At 44.7% G+C, this 26,715-nt stretch overlaps 2 protein-coding genes across 2 annotated transcripts in view; one reads left to right on the top strand and one right to left on the bottom strand.

The window, feature by feature from the left end:
- Positions 1-16,285, bottom strand: part of FAM20A (FAM20A golgi associated secretory pathway pseudokinase) — a 42,481-nt gene extending 26,196 nt beyond the window's left edge. Inside the window, exons 1-3 of the mRNA XM_063456095.1 lie at positions 15,250-16,285; positions 14,097-14,659; positions 319-503 (exon numbers count right to left, since the gene is read on the bottom strand). Coding sequence (XP_063312165.1) covers positions 319-503; positions 14,097-14,440 — 529 coding nt within the window. The 5' untranslated portion in view covers positions 14,441-14,659; positions 15,250-16,285. The remainder of the gene's footprint in view (positions 1-318; positions 504-14,096; positions 14,660-15,249) is intronic.
- Positions 1-26,715, top strand: part of GNA13 (G protein subunit alpha 13) — a 598,177-nt gene that overhangs the window by 372,173 nt on the left and 199,289 nt on the right. The window lies entirely within an intron of this gene.

Genomic DNA, 26,715 nt, shown 5'->3' with positions numbered 1-26,715 from the left:
CTGAAAGAAATGCACCCTGCCCACATACGCAGCTGAAAATATACATTTCACTCCATATACATGAATGAAATCACTCAGCCCACTAGAAAATAGTGCGTAGTTTAGGCCCAAATAAATAAAATGGAAATATTTTTCCTGGTTAGCTGATTTGGTCTACAATTTGCAAGTTTCTTATCTCTTCTCACCAATTCCCAGTTAATTTAGAGGTTGTAATTATTATCCTGTTTTTTCGTTAGTTTTTTTGGTTCTTCGCAATATGTTTTTGTAAAATAATTGGGTCTGGTGAATATTTTGGCTCACAGCAGCTTTTGTTCTTACCGGCTCCAATTATTGTCATGTTGCCCATGCGGTTTAGGAGTCTGTCCACCACATTGTTGGATCGGGAGTACAGGGCATCCTTGCTAATCTCCATGTGGAACTGAAGCCAAGGAGTATGTGGGTCAAACTTTCCCTCTGTCACGGCTATAGATCGATTCCCTTCGGTGCGGTGTCCTCTGCGCCTCCTGTAATATATAACGACAATGGGCACGCACTGTCACTGACGGTGGATTTCAAAAAGAACCCCAAAAACTTTGTGAAAATAAACTATGACATTCCTAACATTTGTATGAGTACAATGATGGCCCTTTTATTAAAATTGGAACAGAGTTATCTAGAAAACCGTTCTAGGGTTGTACATTACCTCCCACCTGACCATAAGTTTATTTTTTTTTTTGTTTTTTTACAGTGATGTCTAATTTTGACTCTCCGTATGTTTCAGAACTAAATTTCCCATGAAGTCTAGCTACCTCGATGGCTGACTGAGCATCTTGGGAATTGTGTTTCAGGAAAATCTAGGGTGTCCAAGTTAACCATCGTTGATTTAGAATTTTAGACTTGAGCAGAGGAGGTTGTCTGTCTTCGAGTAATTACAAGCAATCTGAGATACATATCCAGATGGGAATTAGAATTAAATTTCTTTATTTTAAATACAGCTCATAAGAATGCCTTCAGGTTTCCCCTGGGGACTGTATCGCTATGATTTCCCGGAGAATGGATAGAATTAAAATGCTTAAATTACGGAGAGAAGGCAGCAGGATATCTGCTCCAGGCTGAGATAGACAAGGAATGCATAAGTGTCTGGAGGAAAAAAATAAAAAACAATGGCCAAGGGATCAATCAAGGTCTGCAGTAAAGACAGGTTCCAAACAGAGCCACCAGAACAGATTATGGCTTGAATCTGCAGTTTTGCAAATCAGTGTCTCTGGGTTTTATATATATTTTTTTTCTTTGCACAAATCCATTAACTTGCTTACATTTGCAGCCACTGCTTCCTCGGATGTCAGAGATATTTCAATTTGGTCATTGATAATTGGATCTGTTCTAATTAACAATGACACATCCTGCCTTTTCGTTTGTTGCCATGTAATTATTGAGAGGTTTTACGAAGACATTAAAGTAGAGCCAGTATTAGCTCTGCACGCGAGGATTTGTGATTCTCTTGGTGTAAATGGTATGATGGTATTCCGAAGGACAAATGTCATTCTAAAGAGATTTCAGAAGGTCCGGAGTGGGTTGATTTCTCCCATTGGAGAAAAGAGCTCTAGAAGTGTCTGGTCATAGATATCAGATCCAATGAAGTCTGCTGGACCTACATTTTGAAATTCACTTTGAATTCCCGGCAATTCTTACTTTGGTAAATAACCCAGCATATCATCAGTATATGTGGGAAAAAGTCAGAGCTGCTAAGACCGACGGGTTAGGTGACATGGTTCAATGGACCCTTCAACCTGCCTTGCCTGAGCTTCACAGATATCAGTTTAACCCAAAGGTCACAGCCTTATCAGTAGGGCAACACGGTGTTTGCTAAATTAACCATTATACCGAGTCAGATGGTGACTTCACTGGGGATTGTGATCAGGAAAAGTCAGATTATCCCTGGTCTTGGATGAGAACATACTTGATACTTGTATCCTATAAATTCAAACATTCAGATAATTTGTTGCAACTCTCCATTAGCAGTAAACCCCATTATACAGAGGTAGACAACCTTTTGGCACTCCAGATGTTATGGACTACATCTCCCTTGATGCTTTGCCTGCATTATGGCAGTAAGAGCATTATAGGAGAGGTAGTCCACCATATCTATCCCTGTAACATGAACCCCACATGGAAGCACTTGGGTTTATTCACTGAACTGGGGATGGGGAGAATTGAAAGGGAAATTGCAGATCTAAGGCCTAAACAGCCAAGCTGGGAAAGTGCCTACATTTGAAAGAAAATGTCCAATTGATTTTTTTTTACCTAAAATGTGAAACTTGCTTGTCATTGCTCTACAATTCCCGATTTAGTGGATAAAGCTGTAACTTGTCTGGGCTCAATGATGATCAAGGGGCACTTCACGCTGGTGATGATACTACTTGACAATGTAAAAAAGATACTCACTTTTAAATTTCTAATTTCCTACAACTCTGCCGCTTCTACAGTGAGCCCAGTAGTGACTCAGTTACTGCCTTATCTATTTCACTCTGGTAGTGCTTAATTACTTTGATTAGTTCGTAAGTTAAGTGCACCTCCACCCTCGACATCATGCAGCTCTCTAGCCGATGGTTCAGGAGGAGCATTGGGGTTTTATGTGCATGCGCGGTGACCACCGCTTACACATCCAAATGCGTCTCATAGGAAATTATTGGATTGAATGCTTACTTATGACCGGCATTTGGTCACATTGTAGAGAATGCGCCTCTAGTGGCTGTCAGGAAGGCCGCTGCTAAAGATGTGTTTAACCCTACAATGTAACAAAAAGAGATTACACCCTAAAGCCACTGCTAAGAGTTATATAAATGCTTCAATTAAACCAAAAAGGTATAACAAACATAAAGCAAAAGATAAAGTAAAAACACTTGGGCAAATAAGTAAACAATAATAATTACCATAATTTTCACAAGCCTACTATGGCAGAAACACAAGCCCCTAATACCTCCTGGCTGCCTTTCTTAAGGTTGTTTGACAAAGGAGGTGCCGAAACATTGGGTATTAGGGGTTTCTGCCATAGGAGGTTTGCGAAAATTGTGGTAATTATTATTGTTATATCTTTATGTTTGTTATACCTTTTTGTTTGTTATACCTTTTTTGGTTTATGTTTGTTATACCTTTTTGTTTGTTATACCGTTTTTGGTTTATGTTTGTTATACCTTTTTGTTTGTTATACCTTTTTTGGTTTATGTTTGTTATACCTTTTTTGGTTTAATTAAAGAATTTATGTTTGTTATACCTTTTTGTTTGTTATACCTTTTTTGGTTTATGTTTGTTATACCTTTTTTGGTTTAACCCCTTAAGGACACATGACATGTATGACATGTCATGATTCCCTTTTATTCCAGAAGTTTGGTCCTTAAGGGGTTAATTAAAGCATTTATATAACTCTTGGTAGTGGCTCTAGTGTGCAATCTCTTTTTGTTATATTTAGTATTGTTTGGGCACTCGAGGGAGTGCCTCAGAGTATTAGCACCTAGTGATACTTTTTTCATTCATATTGTTTCTCCATACGGTTCTGTTATAATAGCCCTGCAATGTAAACATTGACGATTCTAAAATATTTGACATTCCAGAGTTATATCTGAAGGCCCACTGCACCCAGACAATTTCAGTGAGATGAACTGGTCTGGGTGCCTTTACTCATCCTAGTGACTTCAATAACAGTTACAGGGTTAATAGAACCCTCGTGCCTTGTAGTGAGATAACGTCTACATGACAATTTCCGAACACATCTACTGCAGCATTTCTGTTTGTTTAAATACATAAAAAAAATATATATTTTTTTTAAATCGAGGTACAGAAAATGTATTATTTTTTTGTCCTTTTTTTTAAAGTAGGATGTTAAGCTGCCAAACAGGAGCACAGCCTCAGGCAGAGACATAAAGACTCCTACATGCATCCTGTGGTGAGCCTGCCAGCCCTCTGGGTAAAGTGAGCAAGTTCCACTTTACAGAAAGGTGGGTGGATTGGTGGAAACGCTTTTCCTGCAGGTGTGGCACAGATTAATACATCACAGATGTTGCCGAAAAATCCCCTGCCAGACGTAAAAATAAACATTATTAACTGTTTGATTACTATCACCGTCTCTGTGGGTATATTTACAGCATCATTAATTAGATACGTAGATTTAAGGAACAATCCATGCACCATAACCACTGCAATTTGTACTGTGTCAGTAGTCAGGAGAGACAACAACGCTTTTCTCGTCCAACAGAAAACAATTTGACTACTTAAAATAAGTGGGGGGGAGTATAGGTCATTCCGGTCACCATAACCACTGCAGTGAAATTTTTCCAGGTTTGCCGACTGCGGCATTTCAGTTCAGACGAATTTTGATCATGAAATAGTTTTGAAAAAAACTATTCGGAAAAACCAAAAGGGTGTGAAAATGGGCCAATCAGTTTACCGCAAAATATATATATAGAATATAAATATGATATATTTAGCAGTACAATGATAGGCACACACTCTCGACATTTAGTTCACAGAAGTGAGTAGAAGTGAAAAAAGGATGTGCAGTAAAAAAATAAGATAAAAAACAATAAAAACCTATATTTATTAAAGGGTTACTTGAAGCACTCTTGGTTATCATTAGATATAGACAAAATAAATTGTGCGTTTTACTGCCCCGTTTAGGCTAGATAGAGTAACCGTAGCAGCCACAGTTCAATAAAAAAAAATAAAGAACAGAAGAACCACTTGTTAGAAGGGTTCCCCTGCTCTCTCCTGTCAGTCAAATGTCCACACCAAGTTTATTCTGAAGAATTGATTGGTAGGTGAGGATGGACCAGTTTTTAAATAGTTTTTATTCCATTCTATACATTTGTTAGCACAGTGTAGATATGAATATTACTTTTTTAAATTTATGTGTACTGTGACAGGTAAATAACAATTTAAAGGACCACTATAGTCACCCAGACCACTTCAGCTCAATGAAGTGGTCTGGGTGCCAGGTCCCCCAGGTTTTAACCCTGCAGCTGTAAACACTCGGGAGCTGATGTCAGAGGGGGAGGAGAGGTCCCCAGGGCCAAGGGAGGCCGGCGCTGGGTAAAGGTAAGTGGCTGAAGGGGTTTTAACCCCTTCAGCCCAGTGGGAGGGGGGCCCTGAGGGTGGGGCGGGGACCTAAAGACTATATAGTGCCAGGAAAACTATTTTGTTTTCCTGACACTATAGTGGTTCTTTAATTAAAAATGAGGTGGAGTTATTGGCTCAGTTTAGAAATGAGACAGGGATTTGTTTTCCTTGTTCTTTGTCAGCATCCAAAATAAACATTTGCCAAAGCAATGTCCTGTTGATTCAGCTTACAGGTATTTGTGTCTTTCAGCGTGATTACAGTCTGAGCCATGATTTCTCAAACAGAAACGTCCAATGTGTCTGTTATGAGTGCGTGTAATCTTATATGTGATGTAGGTTTAAATCCAATTTAACTAAATATGTCGATCTAATCACCCCAGACCTCTTCAATGGACTTGGGAGTTTATTAATCAACAAGAAATGTGTACATTTGGGGACAAAATAGACAAAAAATAGACACACAAAAAAATTGAAAAAACATCTACAATTCTTCTAGTTTGTTTTCAAGCAAGCTCATCCCGTTTTAATTTCTCTGCAATTACTCATTTATTTAGAGAATAAATCCCAAACCTACAGAATCCCTACTATTCAACGTTTTTTGTGTATATATCCGAAATTACGATTACTCCGCAGTGTGACTGTGTAACAAAGCATATAACATATAAAACCAAAAAACAATATTATGAAATGTTATGTATGCTGTATTCCCTTTAAATCTGGCAAAAGCCCAGCTGTGTGAAGAATGTTGGAGGTATGTAATCTGCATTATGTATCCCTGATGAAGGCTAAACTGTCACAGCTCCATCAGCAAAATACACAGTGCCGAATGTTTCGCGTCCACGGGACAATGTGTGTTAATCCCACTGTGTGTGCTGCTCTACAACATAATGTGTGCACAGTACGTGTGTCTATCCTCCTACTGTGCATCTGTGTTTACAGATATCAACACGCACGCTATGTGTATATACGGGGTAAGCAATTAAAATATGTCTAGGGGAATAAATACAACAAAATAGATGAAAAGAACAAACAAGAAACCCATTAAGGCTCATTTAAAGGGACACTATAGTCACCAGAACACGCTACAACTTATGTGAGTATAGTGAGCCTCTGCAGGCTTTCTGTAGTAAACTTTAATGAAAAAAAAAATAATAAAAGAAGATTTCCCTTCGTCCTTGACCAACCCTCAGATTGGATCAAGGTCTAGGGAAATAGGTCAGGATGGTGGTACCAGTTCCACCTAATGTGGGCTTGGACCCAGATATTGTAAATGCAAAAAATGGACTATAATCGGGTAGTTCCCCTTTAAGGGGTACTCCCAAAGATCTGGTATAAATATAACGAACACACCGTTTTACAAAAAATATAGACCTATGGGCTTATTTGGAGAAGGAAGGAAGGAGGGTAAAATGTATCAGGAAGGAATAGAATACATAGAATAGTGGTGTTTTTAGTAGCATTGTTTTCAGACTACATCAACCACTGTTCATATGCCATAGCTCCTACTGCTTTTCATTTTCTAGAGGGAAATTTAAGGCATACTCTCCACTGTTCCCTCTATTGACCTGCTTATCCATCTTAGATGGGTCGGTGGAATTAATTTTTTTATTTTCTATTTTTTTTTCTCTGTTGATTGCATTGACAGGGCTTTTTGTTTATCGTTCAAATATTTAGAACGTTACGTATTGCCATTTTACTGTATTAAGGCAGTCTCCCAGAGGAATATAGAGTTTAGAAGCACTGCCATTCAGAGTGCACTGATGCAACTGTATCTTTTCTGCTATATAGTTAATAAAGTTTCAGTGTTGCACTGGTTACGTCAGGATACATTGTTACACAGTGTTACTAGTTATTGTGCTCCTTCCTGATACATTTTACCCTCCTTCCTTCCTTCTCCAAATAAACTCATAGGTATATATTTTTTGTAAAACGGTGTGTTCGTTATATTTATACCAGATCTTTGGGAGTACACCTTAAAGGGGAACTACCCGATTATAATCCCTTTTTTTGCATTTCTGCAGTAAACATTGTCTTTTCAGGAAAAAGGCAGTGTTTACATTACAGCCTAATAACACCTCCTAAGATGGCCACTAGAGGTGCTTCCTGGGGCAGTGCTGCACAGTGTGACTGATGTTTAGTGTCTCCACCCTCTGCATGGAGACGCTGAACGCTCTCCACAGAGATGTATTGATTCAATGCATCTCTAGGAGGAGATGCTGTTGGTCAGGGCGTTGTTTTGCCCCGCCCTGAGCCCCGGGTGACATAATCAGTCCTCAGATTAGACATGCGCTAATTCAAACATGGGCTCCAATCTAGAGGCTTCTCAATGAGAAGCCTCTGACTGGTTATTATTACCCCGTGAAGAGTCTGAAATGGGAAAAAAGGGAGGGCTTGTTAAGGCTGTAGTTCATAAGATCTGCAGCCTTTGCAAGCTCTTTTAACACATACCCACAATGAATATATACATGCATAAAAAACCCAGTAACCAGTACTCAGTGCAGTAACCCCCCCCCAACCATGACAAAATGCCGTCACCCCCCCAACCATGATTTAATGCAGTAACCCCCCTCTAACCATGACAAAATGCAGTCACCCCCCCAACCATGATATAATCCAGTACCCCACTCTAACCATGACAGAATGCAGTCACCCCCCAACCATGACATAATGCAGTAACCCCCCTCTAACCATGATAGAATGCAGACACCCCCCTACCATGACATAATGCAGTAACCGCCCCCCTACCATGACAAAATGCAGTCACTCCCCCCACCATGACATAATGCAGTCACCCGCCCACCATGACATAATGCAGTAACCCCACCCCTGCCATGACATAATGCAGTAACCCGCCCACCATGACATAATGCAGTAACCCGCCCACCATGACATAATGCAGTAACCCCTCCCCCAACCATGACGTAATGCAGTAACCCCACCCCTGCCATGATATAATGCAGTAACCCCCCCTACCATGACATAATGCAGTCACCCCTCCCCCCGACCATGACATAATGCACTAACCCCCCTCTAACCATGACAGAATGCAGTCACCCCTCCCCCAACCATGACGTAATGCAGTAACCCCGCCAACCATGACATAATGCAGTCACCCCTCCCCCCAACCATGACATAATGCACTAAACCCCCCTCTGACCATGACATAATGCAGTAACCCCCCTCGAACCATGACAGAATGCAGTCACCCCCCTCTAACCATGACAGAATACAGTCACCCCCCAACCATGACAGAATGCAGTCAACCCCCCAACCATGACATAATGCAGTAACCCCCCTCTAACCATGACAGAATGCAGTAACCCCCCTCTAACTATGACAGAATGCAGTTACCCCCCTCTAACCATGACAGAATACAGTCACCCCCCTCTAACCATGACAGAATACAGTCACCCCCCCAACCATGACATAATGCAGTAACCCCCCTCTAACCATGACAGAATGCAGTAACCCCCCTCTAACTATGACAGAATGCAGTTACCCCCCTCTAACCATGACAGAATACAGTCACCCCCCTCTAACCATGACAGAATACAGTCACCCCCCCAACCATGACATAATGCAGTAACCCCCCTCTAACCATGACAGCGTTCAGTCACCCCTTCTTGCAAGGGAATTGCACATTTTAGAGTAAATAGCAGAATTATAAAAATGACATAATTTTACAATTCTTTTATTTATTTTTTAATGTAAACAATTGCCTTTATTTGTGCCTATTTCCTCTGAACACCCCTATATGTAACAAATCACCGTTATATCTTATGACGTATTACTGCTAAAACTGGAAGTGTGTGCGAAGGGAATGTTGCAATTATGAATTGTTTCGGTGTCACAGGTATAAAGCACAAACTGATCGTACTGAACGGGTTAAATCAGTTGCTGTCGAGCCATGCAGTAGACATACAGCCCTGGAAAGGGTAAACCATTTCCCCCTAATAAAAGGTGAACTGAACAAAACCTCTCAATGTCAATAAAAATCTACCCTCTCGCACATGGAGTGCAATAAGCATTAACCCCTTAAGGTCACATGACATGTGTGACATGTCATGATTCCCTTTTATTCCAGAAGTTTGGTCCTTAAGCGGTTAAACAACCTCAGAGAGAACATCAAATCTTTCTCCCCGTGTATCTCAGCTTCTTTGTAAATACATACCCATGATGCCAGTTTGTGATTCATTAAGTGGTTTTAAAATGTTTTCAATATGTAACCTTGCAGCAGTTTTATATCGTAAATGTTCTTAAGACCACAGGTCATTGAAACCAAAAAACCCTCTGAATGCATTCTTTTTAAGGTATTTGTTAACTAGAAGAGGGTTCTTTTCAGTAACTATTTGCTACTTGTTAATTATGCTCCTTCCAGGCCGGAAGATGATAACAGAGGATTGGAGCTGACAATCCGCAGCCAATGGGTTTAGCAGAATTCCTAAAATGGCTGGTGGGCTTACAATTAATGAGCATTCACTGGCACGGATACCCAAGGAAGTACAAAATTTATACTGGTAATGGCGTAAGCGTAAAAATCCACATTGGCAATATGATGAGCGAGGGGTGTCTGTGGGGACCACTGTTTTTTTTGTCAAAGTGTTTATAGTGCTTGGACTGTCCCTTTAAAACAGCATAGGGTACACAGCCATGTAACCAACCTTAGGCCCCATCCCTACAACAGGTGACATTGCACATTTGGCTAATAAGCCAACTATATGGGACCTATTCAAGCCTCAAGTTAATGCAGCCATTGTTCCTTCCAAGGTTAATAAAATCAGTGCCATTAATTTGGGTATTAGGAACTTAGAGCTTTGAGTCATTCTGGGGAGAATGTAGCTGTGTAAAAGTAATAATGTTTATTAAAAACTGGGGCGGATGCAGAGAGTGGCTGTGACCTTAAACTGCCAAACAGATGGGTCAGACCAAACTGCATGAGCCATAAACAGGAGTTTTAATGCCACTTTAAGGAAACTTAGCTCTGAATTTTGGGTGATAAATTGGGCATTCTGCATTGGCAAACAGGCCCAGATAATAAGAGGTTAAGGTATCTTAGTGTTCCCGAAAATCAGTAAGTGAAAAGTAAAATGAGTCACAGAACCCAAGAAATAATGAATTTCCCAGAATGCAAAAATATGTTGTGTTGGCGTTTGTGCGAGACAAGTGTTAGGCCAGCGGAACAGAGGACAGACCCTATCCTATGAACTCCTCCGATCGGACTGCATATTTCTCCAATGACTAAACCATTCTCGGCTATTTCCTGAGAATCTGAACAGCTGAATAAAAAAAAGGATTTAAAAGCCCTGTACAGACTGAATAAAGGAAATAAACTGCAAAAAGAGAGAGAGAGAAAAAAAAACACGTTAGTACATTATTATTATTATTATTTTATTATTTATATAGCGCCAACAAATTCCGTAGCGCTGTACATTTAGAACTGACATCTAAAGCATATAATAAATGGCTTAGTTTATAATATTTGATCTGGCAGGGGAAGGGTTGATATATTTAATATTCCGCTGGCAAAGAACGTAAAGAACATCCGACTCGCCGTCACTGTGAAGACAAGCGAATGATTTCAGATGACAAGTGACATTTTCTTCGGAAACAGATTTGCATCTCCAAAGAAATTCTACAGTTTGTGACAATCGGTGCTGTATCCAGCCTCCGCCACTTTCAGGTGATGTGGACTCCTGACTCCCACCATCCTCAGCCAGCCAGCATTGATGGTCTGGAATGTTGACCAGAGTATGGCTTTTATTCTGCTAATATTGCAAAGTAACTGCAAACAGATGCCTAGATAATGACCCCTCTCCTGATCCAGAAAATGATGGCGTGCTAGCAGACCGACAACACCCTAAATGGTCGTATGGTTTCAGTTACACCTTCCAATATCACATTGTCTGAATACAATGTTTGCTGAAAGAGGATTCTGCTCTATAGTTCCTGGATCCATAACGTTCCCCACCTTAGTCTTAAAGGGACACTCCACTGCAAAAACAATGAATAATAATAAAAATCAATTTTTAGTATATATACTCCAATAAAACATGAATTTAATTATGCATTTTTTTTATTGGGGGTACACCTGAAAACAGCTTGCAAAACCTGCAGATATCTTGTCTGCAGCCTTTGGAAGCCCCTCCCCTTCTAACCCCGCCCAGACTTTTAGTGGCTGCCCAATCACAGACTTCCCAGTGCAGCTCAATGACAAGTCTGGGCAAGGCAGGTGCTCTGAGCGGCTTCTGCCTCTTTAGTTCAGCACCACAGAGTTAAACAACCAGGAAGTAACAGGACCTTATGTCTGAATGACGGCCAGGGTGGGTGTAACGTTTATAGAAGTACAATATTCTATTGAAATCTGCACTTTTTTAAAAATAAAATAAAAAATCAAGAGAACTCACTCTTTAAACATAAATATCTTCTGGGTGACCATGTGAATGGCCTCCGGCCAGTAAGGCGGATGCAATAATAAAGTCGTATAAAGGAACAAATTAAAGGAAAAAAAAAACACAAACAGTTTTATAGATTGGTGAGGGGAGGGGGGGTGTGGGGGCGGGGAGGCAACTGATGAACTTGAGAGATATAATTAGTGATAGCGAACAGATATGTGCCAACATACTTACAATGGAGATTTAAAATAAATTGGCAAAATGTAGGAAAAAAGGTCAGGTTTTGAAAAATGACCCAACTCCGGCTATGGTAACAGCTTGGCTACTTTATCCTAAATGTTTGCCCTAAATAATGTTTGGCTGCATGTCCAATTCTTCTAATGCAGTCTGCTTGGCTCAATGACCTCCAGCAGTTCTGCTCAGCCAGAGCTGTAAATCCATGACATCACGTCAGGGTTATCCTAACTATAAGATAAGGCCAGGGACCAATGAAAGTATTTAGAAAATTGGGCAGACTAGATGGGCCGAATGGTTCTTATCTGCCGTCACATTCTATATTTCTATATTCAAAATATGACTTGGTGACTTCCAGCCATTCTGCTCAGCTAGTGCTGAAGGTCACCGAGCTGTCATGTGCACCGGCATTTGAGCCAATATAGAGGAAAGGGTTTAGAAATACAGGTGAGAGAGAGGAGGCAGTTTAAAGGTGTAAGACACTGAAATTTTTTTTTCTTTAATAAAAATTCTAAAAAAATTGAGGTAGCAAGGGATACCGCTTATTATTTAGGACAGAAGCTAAAAATGCCTTAATTACATAGTCACATAGTTGTCTAGGTTGAAAAAAAGACTAGAAGTCCATCGAGTTCGCCTGTTGTGCCAATGCTCAGAGAGTCCCTTTATTGGTATCTGCCAAACATTTTAATGTACAATTTAAATACAGTGTTGCGAAGTACTAAGGAAAATATAGGTTTCCTGATTAGGTTTAGATTCAGGGACCGCCATAAAAAAATAAAAATACATTTGAAAAAAACTTGCCATATATACCAGGAAAATCTCGCAGAGAAGCACTGGGGAACAACACTACATGGGCAGCAATGCAATGCTTCTCTTTGGATGCCATAGATTAGCAGTTACATTTTTCAATGAGTGGTTTTTGAAGCCTTTGGGTAGTTTGTGAAATTCGCAGTGAATGGTCGTGCAATCAGAGCACGAGGGCAGCCAGCATTTTTTTGTGTGAGAGCATTATGGGGGATGTAGTCCACAACATCTGGAGTGCAGAAGGTTGCCTACCCCTGGGGTAGACCACTTCCTATTTTCCTAATGACTTACTGCTTATACAGCGACTTGTCTGTAGCATGTCATAGCCCAAAATACCTGTGCAAATACACCTGGCTCTGATAATGTTACAATTATTTACGTAGCGCCAACATATTCCGCAGCGCTGTACAAGAGGGAACAAGACAAACATTTAATTCTCATAAAATATTTATGGCATAAGGAATAAAATGAATGAATGAACTATCTAAGTATCTTTGTACAAATTAGGGTCTCCTAAAGTGTTAGACCAATAAAGTAACTAGAATTATACCCCAGGGTCAGTCCCAGATCCCCAGAGTCCAGGACATATTCTGTAAGTTTCTCACTGGAAACATTAATCAGACTCCAGGTAAGTGTCCACAATAAGATCTGTGCCCCCAATAAAGAAATGAAGCCCCTTTGGGATAGAAGAGTCCAAGGAAGTATAGAATCTAACCATGTAATAGATGTTACAGAGATAATGCCAAGAGATAGAAATTGGGTTTCATTTAGTGTGTTCAGTTAACCCCCTCCTGTCTGCTAAGGTCTATCTGGCTGCCACATGTACAGTTAATGGACATTAATAGGGAAACTTGCCGAAACAAACAGCACATTCTGAAACAGACACTGGGCTAATTAACCCTTTACTAGTCCCAGGATATGTCATAGTGATTACCTAAATACAGGGTGATACATGATTGCTATATGCAGGATGGTACATGATTGCTATATACAGGGTGATCCCTGATTGCTATATACAGGGTGATACATGATTGATATATGCAGGGTGATACATGATTGCTATATGCAGGGTGATACATGATTGCTATATGCAGGGTGGTACATGATTGCTATATGCAGGGTGGTACATGATTGCTATATGCAGGGTGGTACATGATTGCTATATACAGGGTGATACCTGATTGCTATATACAGGGTGATACATGATTGCTATATGCAGGGTGATACATGATTGCTATATACAGGGTGATACCTGATTGCTATATACAGGGTGATACCTGATTGCTATATACAGGGTGATACCTGATTGCTATATACAGGGTGATACATGATTGCTATATACAGGGTGATACATGATTGCTATATGCAGGGTGATACCTGATTGCTATATACAGGGTGATACCTTATTGCTATATACAGGCTGATACATGATTGCTATATGCAGGCTGATACATGATTGCTAAAGTCAGGCTGATGCATGATTGCTATATACAGTGTGATACATGATTGCTATATACAGGCTGATACATTATTGCTGTATACAGGCTGATACATTGTATATTCTGTATGGGATACCTGTTCAGGTGGGACACCCTCTTCTTGTAGCTCTTCAGGATCTCCTGGGGGGTCAGCAGCCTGTCCTCGGTGGGGGGCAAGATGACCTGTGCTTGGTAAAGTGGGTGAGAGAGGAGGTCCCGCAGTTTGGAGCCAGTGCCCCCCACAGTGGTGCCCCCCTCAATGCCCCTTTGTTCTTGTGTGGAAGGGGAGGTGCTCACTCTGCTGGGTGGCGGGGCACTGCACTCACAACTCTTTCCCAGTCTGAGCAGGATCTGCGGCCACAGGTGGAAGTAAACATCTGCAGCTAGAAGCACAGACAGAGTCGCTACTAGGAGTAACCGGTCCCGGCGCTGGAGCCACATCGTCCCCGGAGGCAAATAGGTACCACCAGGATCACTATGGGTGCTGTATCCTGGGTGAGATGGGTGGCACACTGTGGGTGCTGTATCCTGGGTGAGATGGGTGGCACACTATGGGTGCTGTATTCTGGGTGAGATGGGTGGCACTCTATGGGTGCTGTATCCTGGGTGAGATGGGTGGCACACTGTGGGTGCTGTATCCTGGGTGAGATGGGTGGCACACTGTGGGTGCTGTATTCTGGGTGAGATGGGCGACACACTGTGGGTGCTGTACCCTGGGCGAGAGGTGGGTGGCACAAGGTGAGTGCTGTATGCTGGATAAGATGGGTTGGCACACTGTGGGTGCTGTACCCTGGGTAAGGTGGGTGGCAGTGGCACACTGTGGGTGCTGTATCCTGGGTGAGATGGGCGGCACACTGTGGGTGCTGTATCCTGGGTGAGACGGGTGGCACACTATGGGTGCTGTATCCTGGGTGAGATGGGTGGCACACTGTGGGTGCTGGCCCAAGGTGAGGGCTGTATCCTGGGTAAGATGGGTTGGCACACTGTGGGTGCTGTATCCTGGGTGAGATCGGTGGCAGTGGCACACTGTGGGTGCTAAATCCTTGTTGAGATGAGTTGCACACTATGGGTGCTGTATTGAGTGGGCTATGGATGGCACAAGGTGGGTGCTATATCCTGGGTGCTGATGAGTGGCACAAGGTGGGTGCTATATCCTGGCTGCTGATAGGTGGCACACTGTGGGTGCTGTATCCAGGGTGCTGGTGTGTGGTACAATATTGGTGCTGTATCCTGGGTGAGATGGGTGGCACACAATGGGTGCTGTATTCTGGGTAATGGTGGTTGGCACACTGTGGGTGCTGTATCCTGAGGGCTGGCACAAAGTGGGTGCTGTATCCTGGGTTAGATAGGTGGCCCACAATGGGTGCTGTATCCTGGTTGCTGGTGGGTGGCACAAAGTGGGTGCTATATCCTTGGTGAAATGGCTGGCACACAATGGGTGCTGTATCCTGGGTGCTGCACACTGTGGGTCTGGGTGGTATCACCTGTTCAGTTTCACAGTGTTTGCCTTGTCCCCTGGGTTAGACTGTGACCCTGCTGGTGTCCTTGGCATTAGCATTGGAAGTCTGTGGGTGCCACTCACCGCCAGCTGTTATACTGAGTACTGCTGGGTACTGAGTGGGATAATGTCATTGTAACCTGTGGCACCTTGTGGATCTAAGGCTTCTTGTAGAACATTACGTGGCACAGTGGGTACTGTGTGCTGCCAACACTGAGGGCGCAGTATATCACAGATCAGTGTTCGAATCTTTGCTCTGCCTGGCAGAGAGGTGGATGGTATATTCCTGGGTTCTGTTATATCCTGGGTGCTGTGTTATACCCCTAGGTGCTGTTATATCCTGGGTGCTGTATTATATCCCTGGCTGATATTCTCCTGGGTGATGTTATATTCCTGGGTGCTGTGCTATATTGTTATATCCTGGGGGCTGTGTTATATTGTTTTATTCCTTAGTGCTGTGTTATATCCTGGGTGCTGTGTTACACCCCTGAGTGCTGACCAATGCAGTTGCTTGCTGTAATCCTGGGAGCTGATTGGTGCAAGTTAGAGAGTACCTTTTGATGTCACTGGGCGAGATGTGATGTCACTGGGCGAGGTGTGATGTCACCGGGATGCTTACAGGACTCTCCCTGAGTGTGTGAATCCAGCAAGACAGGAGCAGTCGGAGTCCTAGCTCTGCACTGACACTGACTCAACCTGCTCTGCACTACACAGCTCTGCACCCACCCTCAACCTGCTCTGCACTACACAGCTCTGCACCCACCCTCAACCTGCTCTGCACTACACAGCTCTGCACCCACTCTCAACCTGCTCTGCACTACACTGCTCTGCACCCACCCCCAACCTGCTCTGCACTACATTGCTCTGCACCCACTCTCAACCTGCTCTGCACTACATTGCTCTGCACCCACTCTCAACCTGCTCTGCACTACACTGCTCTGCACTACACTGCACCCACTCTCAACCTGCTCGGCACTACACTGCTCTGCACCCACCCTCAACCTGCTCTGCACTACATTGCTCTGCACCCACCCTCAGCCTGCTCTGCACTACATTGCTCTGCACCCACTCTCAACCTGCTCTGCACTACATTGCTCTGCACCCACTCTCAACCTGCTCTGCACTACACTGCTCTGCACTACACTGCACCCACTCTCAACCTGCTCGGCACTACACTGCTCTGCACCCACCCTCAACCTGCTCTGCACTACATTGCTCTGCACCCACTCTCAACCTGCTCTGCACTACATTGCTCTGCACCCACCCTCAACCTGCTCTGCACTACATTGCTCTGCACCCACTCTCAACCTGCTCTGCACTACACTGCGCTGCACCCACCCTCAACTTGCTCTGCACTACACTGCTCTGCACTCACTCTCAACCTGCTCTGCACTACATTGCTCTGCACCCACTCTCAACCTGCTCTGCACTACACTGCGCTGCACCCACCCTCAACCTGCTCTGCACTACATTGATCTGCACCCACTCTCAACCTGCTCTGCACTACACTGCTCTGCACCCACCCTCAACCTGCTCTGCACCCACCCTCAACCTGCTCTGCACTACACTGCTCTGCACCCACTCCCAACCTGCTCGGCACTACACTGCTCTGCACCCACCCTCAACCTGCTTTGCACTACATTGCTCTGCACCCACTCCCAACCTGCTCTGCACTACACTGCTCTGCACCCACCCTCAACCTGCTCTGCACTACACTACACTGCTCTGCACCCACCCTCAACCTGCTTTGCACGCACTACATTGCTCTGCACCCACTCTTAACCTGCTCTGCACTACACTGCTCTGCACTCACTCTCAACCTGCTCTGCACTACATTGCTCTGCACCCACTCTCAACCTGCTCTGCACTACATTGCTCTGGACCCACTCTCAACCTGCTCTGCACTACACTGCTCTGCACCCACTCCCAACCTGCTCTGCACTACACTGCTCTGCACCCACCCTCAACCTGCTTTGCACTACATTGCTCTGCACCCACTCCCAACCTGCTCTGCACTACACTGCTCTGCACCCACCCTCAACCTGCTCTGCACTACACTACACTGCTCTGCACCCACTCTCAACCTGCTCTGCACTACACTGCTCTGCACCCACCCTCAACCTGCTTTGCACTACATTGCTCTGCACCCACTCTCAACCTGCTCTGCAATACACTGCTCTGCACCCACTCCCAACCTGCTCTGCACTAAACTGCTCTGCACCCACCCTCAACCTGCTCTGCACTACACTACACTGCTCTGCACCCACCCTCAACCTGCTTTGCACTACATTGCTCTGCACCCACTCTCCACCTGCTCTGCACTACACTGCTCTGCACCCACCCTCAACCTGCTTTGCACTACATTGCTCTGCACCCACTCTCAACCTGCTCTGCAATACACTGCTCTGCACCCACTCCCAACCTGCTCTGCACTACACTGCTCTGCACCCACTCTCAACCTGCTCTGCAATACACTGCTCTGCACCTACTCTCAACCTGCTCTGCGCTGACACTGATATCTATTTTTTCGCCATTTTTCCGCACTTCCCTGCTCTGCAAAATCCTTCCCACTTCTGCACCCACCATGCTCTGCACCCACCATGCTCCGCACTCAGAGCAGAATAACCCAACAATACCCTGACCGTGCTCTGTCACTCACTCGCTCACCATAAGGGCTATGGCTCTGCTCAACTCCTGATTAACTCAGTTAACCATTACACCAAAAGCGATCTGCTCTGCAGTCTTCTTACCTTGCTCTGCAATATGGCTTTCCTGCTACTTTTTATTATCCCTGGCCTTCACTCATCCTGCGCTGCACTCTCACTGTCCCCGCACTCAGTCTGCACTCTCACTGTCCCTGCTGTCAGTCTGCACTCTCACTGTCCCTGCTCTCAGTCTGCACTCTCACTGTCCCTGCTCTCAGTCTGCACTCTCACTGTCCCTGCTGTCAGTCTGCACTCTCACTGTCCCTGCACTCAGTCTGCACTCTCACTGTCTCTGCACTCAGTCTGCGCTGCACTCTCACTGTCCCTGCTCTCAGTCTGCACTCTCACTGTCCCTGCTGTCAGTCTGCACTCTCACTGTCCCCGCACTCAGTCTGCACTCTCACTGTCCCTGCTCTCAGTCTGCACTCTCACTGTCCCTGCTCTCAGTCTGCACTCTCACTGTCCCTGCTGTCAGTCTGCACTCTCACTGTCCCTGCTGTCAGTCTGCACTCTCACTGTCTCTGCACTCAGTCTGCACTCTCACTGTCCCCGCACTCAGTCTGCACTCTCACTGTCCCTGCTCTCAGTCTGCACTCTCACTGTCCCTGCTCTCAGTCTGCACTCTCACTGTCCCTGCTGTCAGTCTGCACTCTCACTGTCCCTGCACTCAGTCTGCACTCTCACTGTCCCTGCTCTCAGTCTGCACTCTCACTGTCCCTGCTCTCAGTCTGTGCTGCACTCTCACTGTCCCTGCACTCAGTCTGCACTCTCACTGTCTCTGCTCTCAGTCTGCGCTGCACTCTCACTGTCTCTGCACTCAGTCTGCACTCTCACTGTCCCTGTACTCAGTCTGTGCTGCACTCTCACTGTCCCTGAACTCAGTCTGCACTCTCACTGTCTCTGCACTCAGTCTGCACTCTCACTGTCTCTGCACTCAGTCTGCACTCTCACTGTCCCTGCACTCAGTCTGCACTCTCACTGTCCCTGCACTCAGTCTGCACTCTCACTGTCCCTGCTCTCAGTCTGCACTCTCACTGTCCCTGCTCTCAGTCTGTGCTGCACTCTCACTGTCCCTGCTCTCAGTCTGTGCTGCACTCTCACTGTCCCTGCACTCAGTCTGCACTCTCACTGTCTCTGCTCTCAGTCTGCGCTGCACTCTCACTGTCTCTGCACTCAGTCTGCACTCTCACTGTCCCTGTACTCAGTCTGTGCTGCACTCTCACTGTCCCTGAACTCAGTCTGCACTCTCACTGTCTCTGCACTCAGTCTGCACTCTCACTGTCTCTGCACTCAGTCTGCACTCTCACTGTCACTGCACTCAGTCTGCACTCTCACTGTCCCTGCACTCAGTCTGCACTCTCACTGTCCCTGTACTCAGTCTGCACTCTCACTGTCCCTGTACTCAGTCTGCACTCTCACTGTCCCTGTACTCAGTCTGCACTCTCACTGTCCCTGTACTCAGTCTGCACACTCACTCTCACTGTCCTTGCACTCAGTCTGCGCTGCACTCTCACTGTCCCTGCTCTCAGTCTGCACTCTCACTGTCCCTGCACTCAGTCTGCAGTACACTCTCACTGTCCCTGCACTCAGTCTGCAGTGCACTCTCACTGTCCCTGCACTCAGTCTGCAGTGCACTCTCACTGTCCCTGCTCTCACTCTGCACTCTCACTGTCCCTGCACTCAGTCTGCACTCTCACTGTCCCTGCACTCAGTCTGCACTCTCACTGTCCCTGCACTCAGTCTGCACTCTCACTGTCCCTGCACTCAGTCTGCACTCTCACTGTCCCTGCACTCAGTCTGCACTCTCACTGTCCCTGCACTCAGTCTGCACTCTCACTATCCCTGCACTCAGTCTGCACTCTCATTATCCCTGCACTCAGTCTGCACTCTCACTATCCCTGCACTCAGTCTGCACTCTCACTGTCCCTTCCTGCACTGTGTGCTCAGCATCCCTGCTAACTCTGCCCCACTGGCTCTGTACTCTCCATATACTACACACTGCTCTCTCCTCTCTCTGTAAACCCTCTGATAATGTTGCTCTTTACTTGCTCTGCAACTATGCTGTCTCTTATTGAAGATTTACACAAACAGCATCCCTGCTCTGCATCATCTTTAACCCACTAATCCTGCTCTGAGCTCTGCACTGCCAGTAACCCTGCTCTGAGCTCTGCACTGCCAGTAACCCTGCTCTGAGCTCTGCACTGCCAGTAACTCTGCTCTGAGCTCTGCACTGCCAGTAACTATGCCCTGAGCTCTGCACTGCCAGTTACCCTGCTCTGAGCTCTGCACTGCCACTAACCCTGCCCTGAGCTCTGCACTGCCAGTAACTCTGCCCTGAGCTCTGCACTGCCAGTAACCCTGCTCTGAGCTCTGCACTGCCAGTAACCCTGCCCTGAGCTCTGCACTGCCACCAATCCTGCTCTGAGCTCTGCACTGCCACTAATCCTGCTCTGAGCTCTGCACTGCCACTAGCCCTGCTCTGAGCTCTGCACTGCCACTAACTCTACCCTGAGCTCTGCACTGCCAGTTATTGTACCCTGAGCTCTGCACTGCCACTAGCCCTGAGCTCTGCACTGCCACTAACTCTACCCTGAGCTCTGCACTGCCACTAACTCTACCCTTAGCTCTGCACTGCCACTAATACTGCTCTGAGCTCTGCACTGCCACTAACTCTACCTTCAGCTCTACACGGCTAATAACTCTGCCCTGAGCTCTGCACTGTCACTAACTCTGCTGTGAGCACTGCACTGCCAGTAATTGTGCCCTGAGCTCTGCACTGCCACTAACCCTGCTCTGAGCTCTGCACTGCCAGTAACCCTGCTCTGAGCTCTGCACTGCCAGTAACTCTGCCCTGAGCTCTGCACTGCCAGTAGCTTTGCACTGGGCTCTGCACTGCCAATAACTGCATTGAGCTCTGCACTGCCAATAACTCTGCATTGAGCTCTGCACTGCCAGTAAATGAGCTCTGTACTGCTAATAGCTCTGCACTGCTAATAACTCTGCACTGCCAGTAACTGAGCTCTGCACTGCGCGTAACTCTGCCCTGAGCTCTGCACTGCCAGTAACTCTGCCCTGAGCTCTGCACTGCCAGTAACTCTGACCTGAGCTCTGCACTGCTTGTAACTTTGCACTGGGCTCTGCACTGCCAATAACTGCATTGAGCTCTGCATTGCCATAACCGAGCTCTGCACTGCTAATAACTCTGCACAGTCAGTAACTCTGCACTGGGCTCTGCACAGCCAGTAACTTTGCACTGGGCACTGCACTGCCAATAACTGCATTGAGCTCTTCACTGCCAGTAACTTTGCACTGGGCTCTGCACTGCCAATAACTGCATTGAGCTCTGCTCTCCCAGTAACTCTGCACTGCCAGTAACTGAGCTCTGCACTGCTAATAACTCTGCACTGAGCTCTGCACAGCCAGTAACTTTACACTGGGCTCTGCACTGCCAATAACTGCATTGATCTCTGCACTGCCAGTAACTCTGCATTGAGCTCTGCACTGTCAGTAACTGAGCTCTGCACAGCTAATAACTCTGCACTGCCAGTAACTCTGCACTGCCAGTAACTCTGCACTGCCAGTAACTCTGCACTGCCAGTAACTCTGCACTGTTACTAATGCAATACTGTTCACTGCCCTTCCACTAACAGCTCTGTGCTACTTACCCAGACTTTGAATCAAGGGAGATACAGTGCACAACATTTTAAAGGTAGGTACACCACAACAAGTTCCCCTTATAACAGTCCAAGCACCATAACCACTACAGTGCACAGATAACGCCGAGGTATGAGGTAAATCCATTCTAAAACGTTTTGACTGCTTACAATAGGTGGGTGCCAGGTCATTCCTAGGACCACAACAACTTCAGCAAACACCCCTCTAACACAAAGACAAATAACCAAAGCTTACCCCGACCTCACCTCTTAGAGGCACCATATTGCCATTCTTTAAAAGGGGTGTTTGTCAAACGTGTTCTTACAAACGCAACAGCAGTACTGCATCTCCAGCAGCATTGTCAACTTTTATAACTCACTACTTTGAAAACCAAGCTTGTCTCCACAACACGGATATGGACCCGGCCTAAACCGAGCTTATATTCAGAGCAAGAATATCGATTGATAAATTCAAAGCAACATAACCACTACAGCATGATATAATTTTGCAGCTCGGCAGTTTATCACAGCTCAATGAATTGGTTTTGTTTCTTCGGGTCGCTGGGCACCATCCTGTGGATATCTGTCAAACAGAATCTGTAGGACAAAAAAAAAAAAAAAGACCAAACCCCCCACACCTCCTCCCCCCCACCTACACACTACTCCTAAGCTTCATTGATAATGCAGAATTCATATTTCCACGTCGACACTAAAAAAAGATTTGTCCAACCAGAGCGGTGGGCGATTTGCCCAGAATGTTGATGCGCTCTTAAAAAATAGATGCGGTCCCGATTAGATTTATTACGAGACCGGCTCATTAACAGAGAAAGTGTACAGATTTGCTGAACATTTAGAAGTTGACCAATTAAAGTTCCATTTCGATGTGCAGAATTTTCCAATTACAATATGTTTCGTGTGATTAGGTCTGGCTAACCACAACTTTTTAGGAAGTTAACTGCAGACCCCAGACATGTGTTCGACCTGCTTAACCAAAAGAACTACAAGGTTAGCAACCTTACCAAAAGAATATGTAGACTGGATTTAACAACAAAAAATAACTAACCCTCTGCAGTCTCAGATCTTTCCTTTAAGATGATCTAAGTGACTTAGAGGAGGACTTACCTCAGATGCTGTTACACTGGTATTAAAGACTGGTTACTCTAAATGTTGTCATCAGAACAGAACAAAGGGTAACTTTTTTTTGGAGGGGTTTACTTTGTTTATACCAGTGCGGCCACCCAAGATTGATGCAATTTTGAATGAGAGCTTAATATATATAGGTCTTGACAAAGACCCAGGTTTTCTAATAAATTTGAGTAAAGCAGTTGGAGTGCGTGGACCTTTCTTTTATTTTTTGGTAGACACTGGGTACCTGGAGAACATTGGCTCAGAAGATCTGGCTTACAATGTTGTGCATTGTGTGTAAATGGGTCAGGGACATGAAGTAACATCAAACCTCAGAGGATGCGCCTGAGTTTTGTCATGCCTAGGGCAGCACTTAGTGTTTCCACCCTCTGCATGAAGACACTGAGCTTTTCTCATAGAGATGCACTGATTCAATACATCACTCTGAGGAGATGCTGATTGGCCAGGGCTGTGTTTGGCTTGTGCTGGCTCCTGCCCCTGATCTGACCATCTCAGCCAATCCTATGTGAAAGCATTGTAATTGGCTCAGAACACAACTTCTGATGATGTCAGCCAAAAAGGCAGATCAGGGGCAGAGGCATCAGCTGCATACTTCAATACAAGTAAAATTTTACTATATTTAGGGAGGCAAGGGGGAGTCAGGCAGGCTAGATGGTGGTTTTAATACTATAGGTTCAGGAGTAGAGATGTCGCGAACATAACATTTTCTGTTCGCGAACGGTGAACGCGAACTTCCACAAATGTTCGCAAACGGGCGAACCGGGCGAACCGCCATAGACTTCAATAGGCAGGCGAATTTTAAAACCCACAGGGACTCTTTCTGGCCACAATAGTGATGGAAAAGTTGTTTCAAGGGGACTAACACCTGGACTGTGGCATGCCGGAGGGGATCCATGGCAAAACTCCCATGGAAAATTACATAGTTGATGCAGAGTCTGGTTTTAATCCATAAAGGGCATAAATCACCTAACATTCCTAAATTGTTTGGAATAACGTGCTTTAAAACATCAGGTATGATGTTGTATCGATCAGGAAGTGTAAGGGTTACGCCCACTTCACAGTGACAGACCAAACTCCCCGTTTAACGCACCGCAAATAACCGCAAACAGTCCATTTGCACAACCGCGAACTCCCCATTTGCACAAGGTTGGATACCAAGCTAGCCATGTCCCGTTCCTTGTCCTCACTGATGTCATTGAAGGTCTCTTCCTCCACCCAGCCACGTACAACACCAAGGGTCCCCGAAAGGTGACAACAAGCCCCCTGGGACGCCTGCTGTGTTTGGTCTTCCACCTCCTCAAAGCCACCTTCCTCCTCTGACTCCTCTTCTTCAGACTCCTCTCTCTGCGTTGCCTCTCTCTGCGTTATTATAAGGTGTGTTAAGTAGTACTATTCTTATCAGTTTAATTGCTGTTACGTCCCCTATCAGGGGACGTGTGTATGGCATCGATTTTAGGAACCGGGAGATGGAAAAAGATGCATGGTCGGTCCTCCTACTTCAAATTTAGGGCACTGCGCGTGCAATCTAATTTGCCACCAGATAGGAGTGGTGTGTTAAGTAGTACTATTCTTATCAGTTTAACCTTCCTGGCGGTATGATTATGTCAGGAATTTTGTACCAAAAGCGGTACCATTTTTTGCATTTGAATTACCCGCCCAGTTCCGCCCCCATGTCAGGCATGTCAATCAAATTTTAATTAATCAAATCACATAATTACGTTAAAAGATTATTTAAATATACATGTAGAATTTTAATATATATGCATTTATAGGTATTTAAATTCTACGTGTATACTAATGTAATCTTTTATGTAATTATATGTATTTATCTATATATATATATATTTGCAGTTATTTGTATTTTATATATATATATATAGATATATATAGAATGTCATTCTAAGTGTATTTTGTTACCGATATATATATATTAATAACAAAATACAGTTAGAATGAAATTACATATGCATATATAATTTATATTAAATTTTGTTTCAATATTTTATTTATTTATTTTATTATTTTATTTATTTATTATTTTAATTATACGTATTTATATATAATATATATATGTACATCTATTATATATATAATATATATACATATTATATATATGTAACGTCATTCTAAGTGTATTTTAAATTCTTTATTTTTGGTGCAAAAGATTTTACATGCAGGCCCGTGTAGCCACGACAGCAGGTACAGGCAGGTTCATGCAGACATATTCGTGGTATTTTACATTTGCACATTTTTTGTTAAAAATGAATATAACAGGCTAATAAACATTGTATACATATAATAACATGCAATAACATGCTAAAGTATTTAGGCATAGTAATGGTTAAACGTAGGAGTGATAATCCGCTGTGTCTATTTGGTATGATTCTAATAGGTTAATACAAGTCGAGTGTTCGTTAAAGGTTAAACAGGCTTATTGGGTAATTGTAAAATTATAAGCTTTGTGGCATTAGTGGTCGTATCAAACATTCTACGCTAGACATGCATGTGATAAAGTTGATGATAGATGAACAATTTCAGTAAAGTTTCGTTGAGTATGCTGGGATAACATTAGCAAGAGTAGCATTAGTAAGGTTGGGGTAGACTAGGCTGCATACAAGCTAGGTATAGGTAACTAAGATGGCAAGGTCGTTTGGTTGTTGCAGGGAGGATTAGGTTATTGCCCTATAGCCCCGAATTAAACTCCCCTTTCCCAGTATCAGGCCACCACCTGTTGCTGCAAGTAGCTTTGCGGGTCTATGGCCCCATTTAGTTTCAGTGGGCTGCTGACGTCAGGGACCGGTTCGGTTGCCTTTAAATGCTGCTTAGGAAAGCTTGTGCAATTTTAAAGGGATAAGTAGTGATATAGCACGAGTAATGATAACACTGACGTAATATGGGTGCGTTATACACAACATTTCTATGATTGCAAGATAGTCATCTGTAGCAAAATCAACATAGCATCGGTGTGCATAAAATGTATAACCTGAAACCTAAGTTTAAATATTATAACATGCTCGCTGCTTTGGATGGGTGACTGTGCCCTAGGGCTTGCTAGTGTATCTTAGTGCCATGCCTCGAGTTGTGTGTAACGTGTTGTTGTTAGGCAGCTTGCCTGGTCAAACATATTGTGAATCCGTGCTAGGGCTAGGAGTGTTATGTATAGGTTTATGTCCATGGATGCAAACTCGGTATATGTGTTCGCCAGGGTCGTCTTTGTCGGTGTCTTCACCAGAGCTGGCCAGCCGGCAGTCCGGGTCCTCACACCTGTTCATCCGACGCCCATTCTGTGGAGAGGTTTGTGATCGCTCTTCCGTGGGCTTGTTTCATGTGAGTTAGTGTCCTTCGGTAGGGTGGAAAGCTGTACCTCGCTTAGGCTCCACGTGGTGCCTTGCCATCTTGCTCCGCCAGGGTCCTTCTGAATGCTGGTTGCGGCTAAGTATCCCCGCTGGTGGGAGATGGACTGACAATTGAAAGAAGCTTCTCCTGCTGCAGGCCGAGCATATGCCCCTCGTGTGTGCCTCTGTGGGTTGCGCAACGGCGGAGCGTGTTTAACCGCTCTCCGAGCATATCGGGACCTGGGCCGGCGGCGTCTGATGCGTGGTCCGCGTTTTCTGAGTTTGTGCAGAGACCCTTGTGCCCCTTGCTGCGTTTTGCTGGCCTGTGGCATGACTGTGTTTCAGGGCCGGTATGTGTGCAGGTAAGGCGGTAGACAGT

This window comes from Pelobates fuscus, chromosome 5, assembly GCF_036172605.1.
Source record: "Pelobates fuscus isolate aPelFus1 chromosome 5, aPelFus1.pri, whole genome shotgun sequence".
Lineage (NCBI taxonomy): Eukaryota > Metazoa > Chordata > Amphibia > Anura > Pelobatidae > Pelobates > Pelobates fuscus.
Note: the sequence above shows the minus strand (reverse complement) of the source record. Positions and strands in the feature narration are given on the sequence as shown.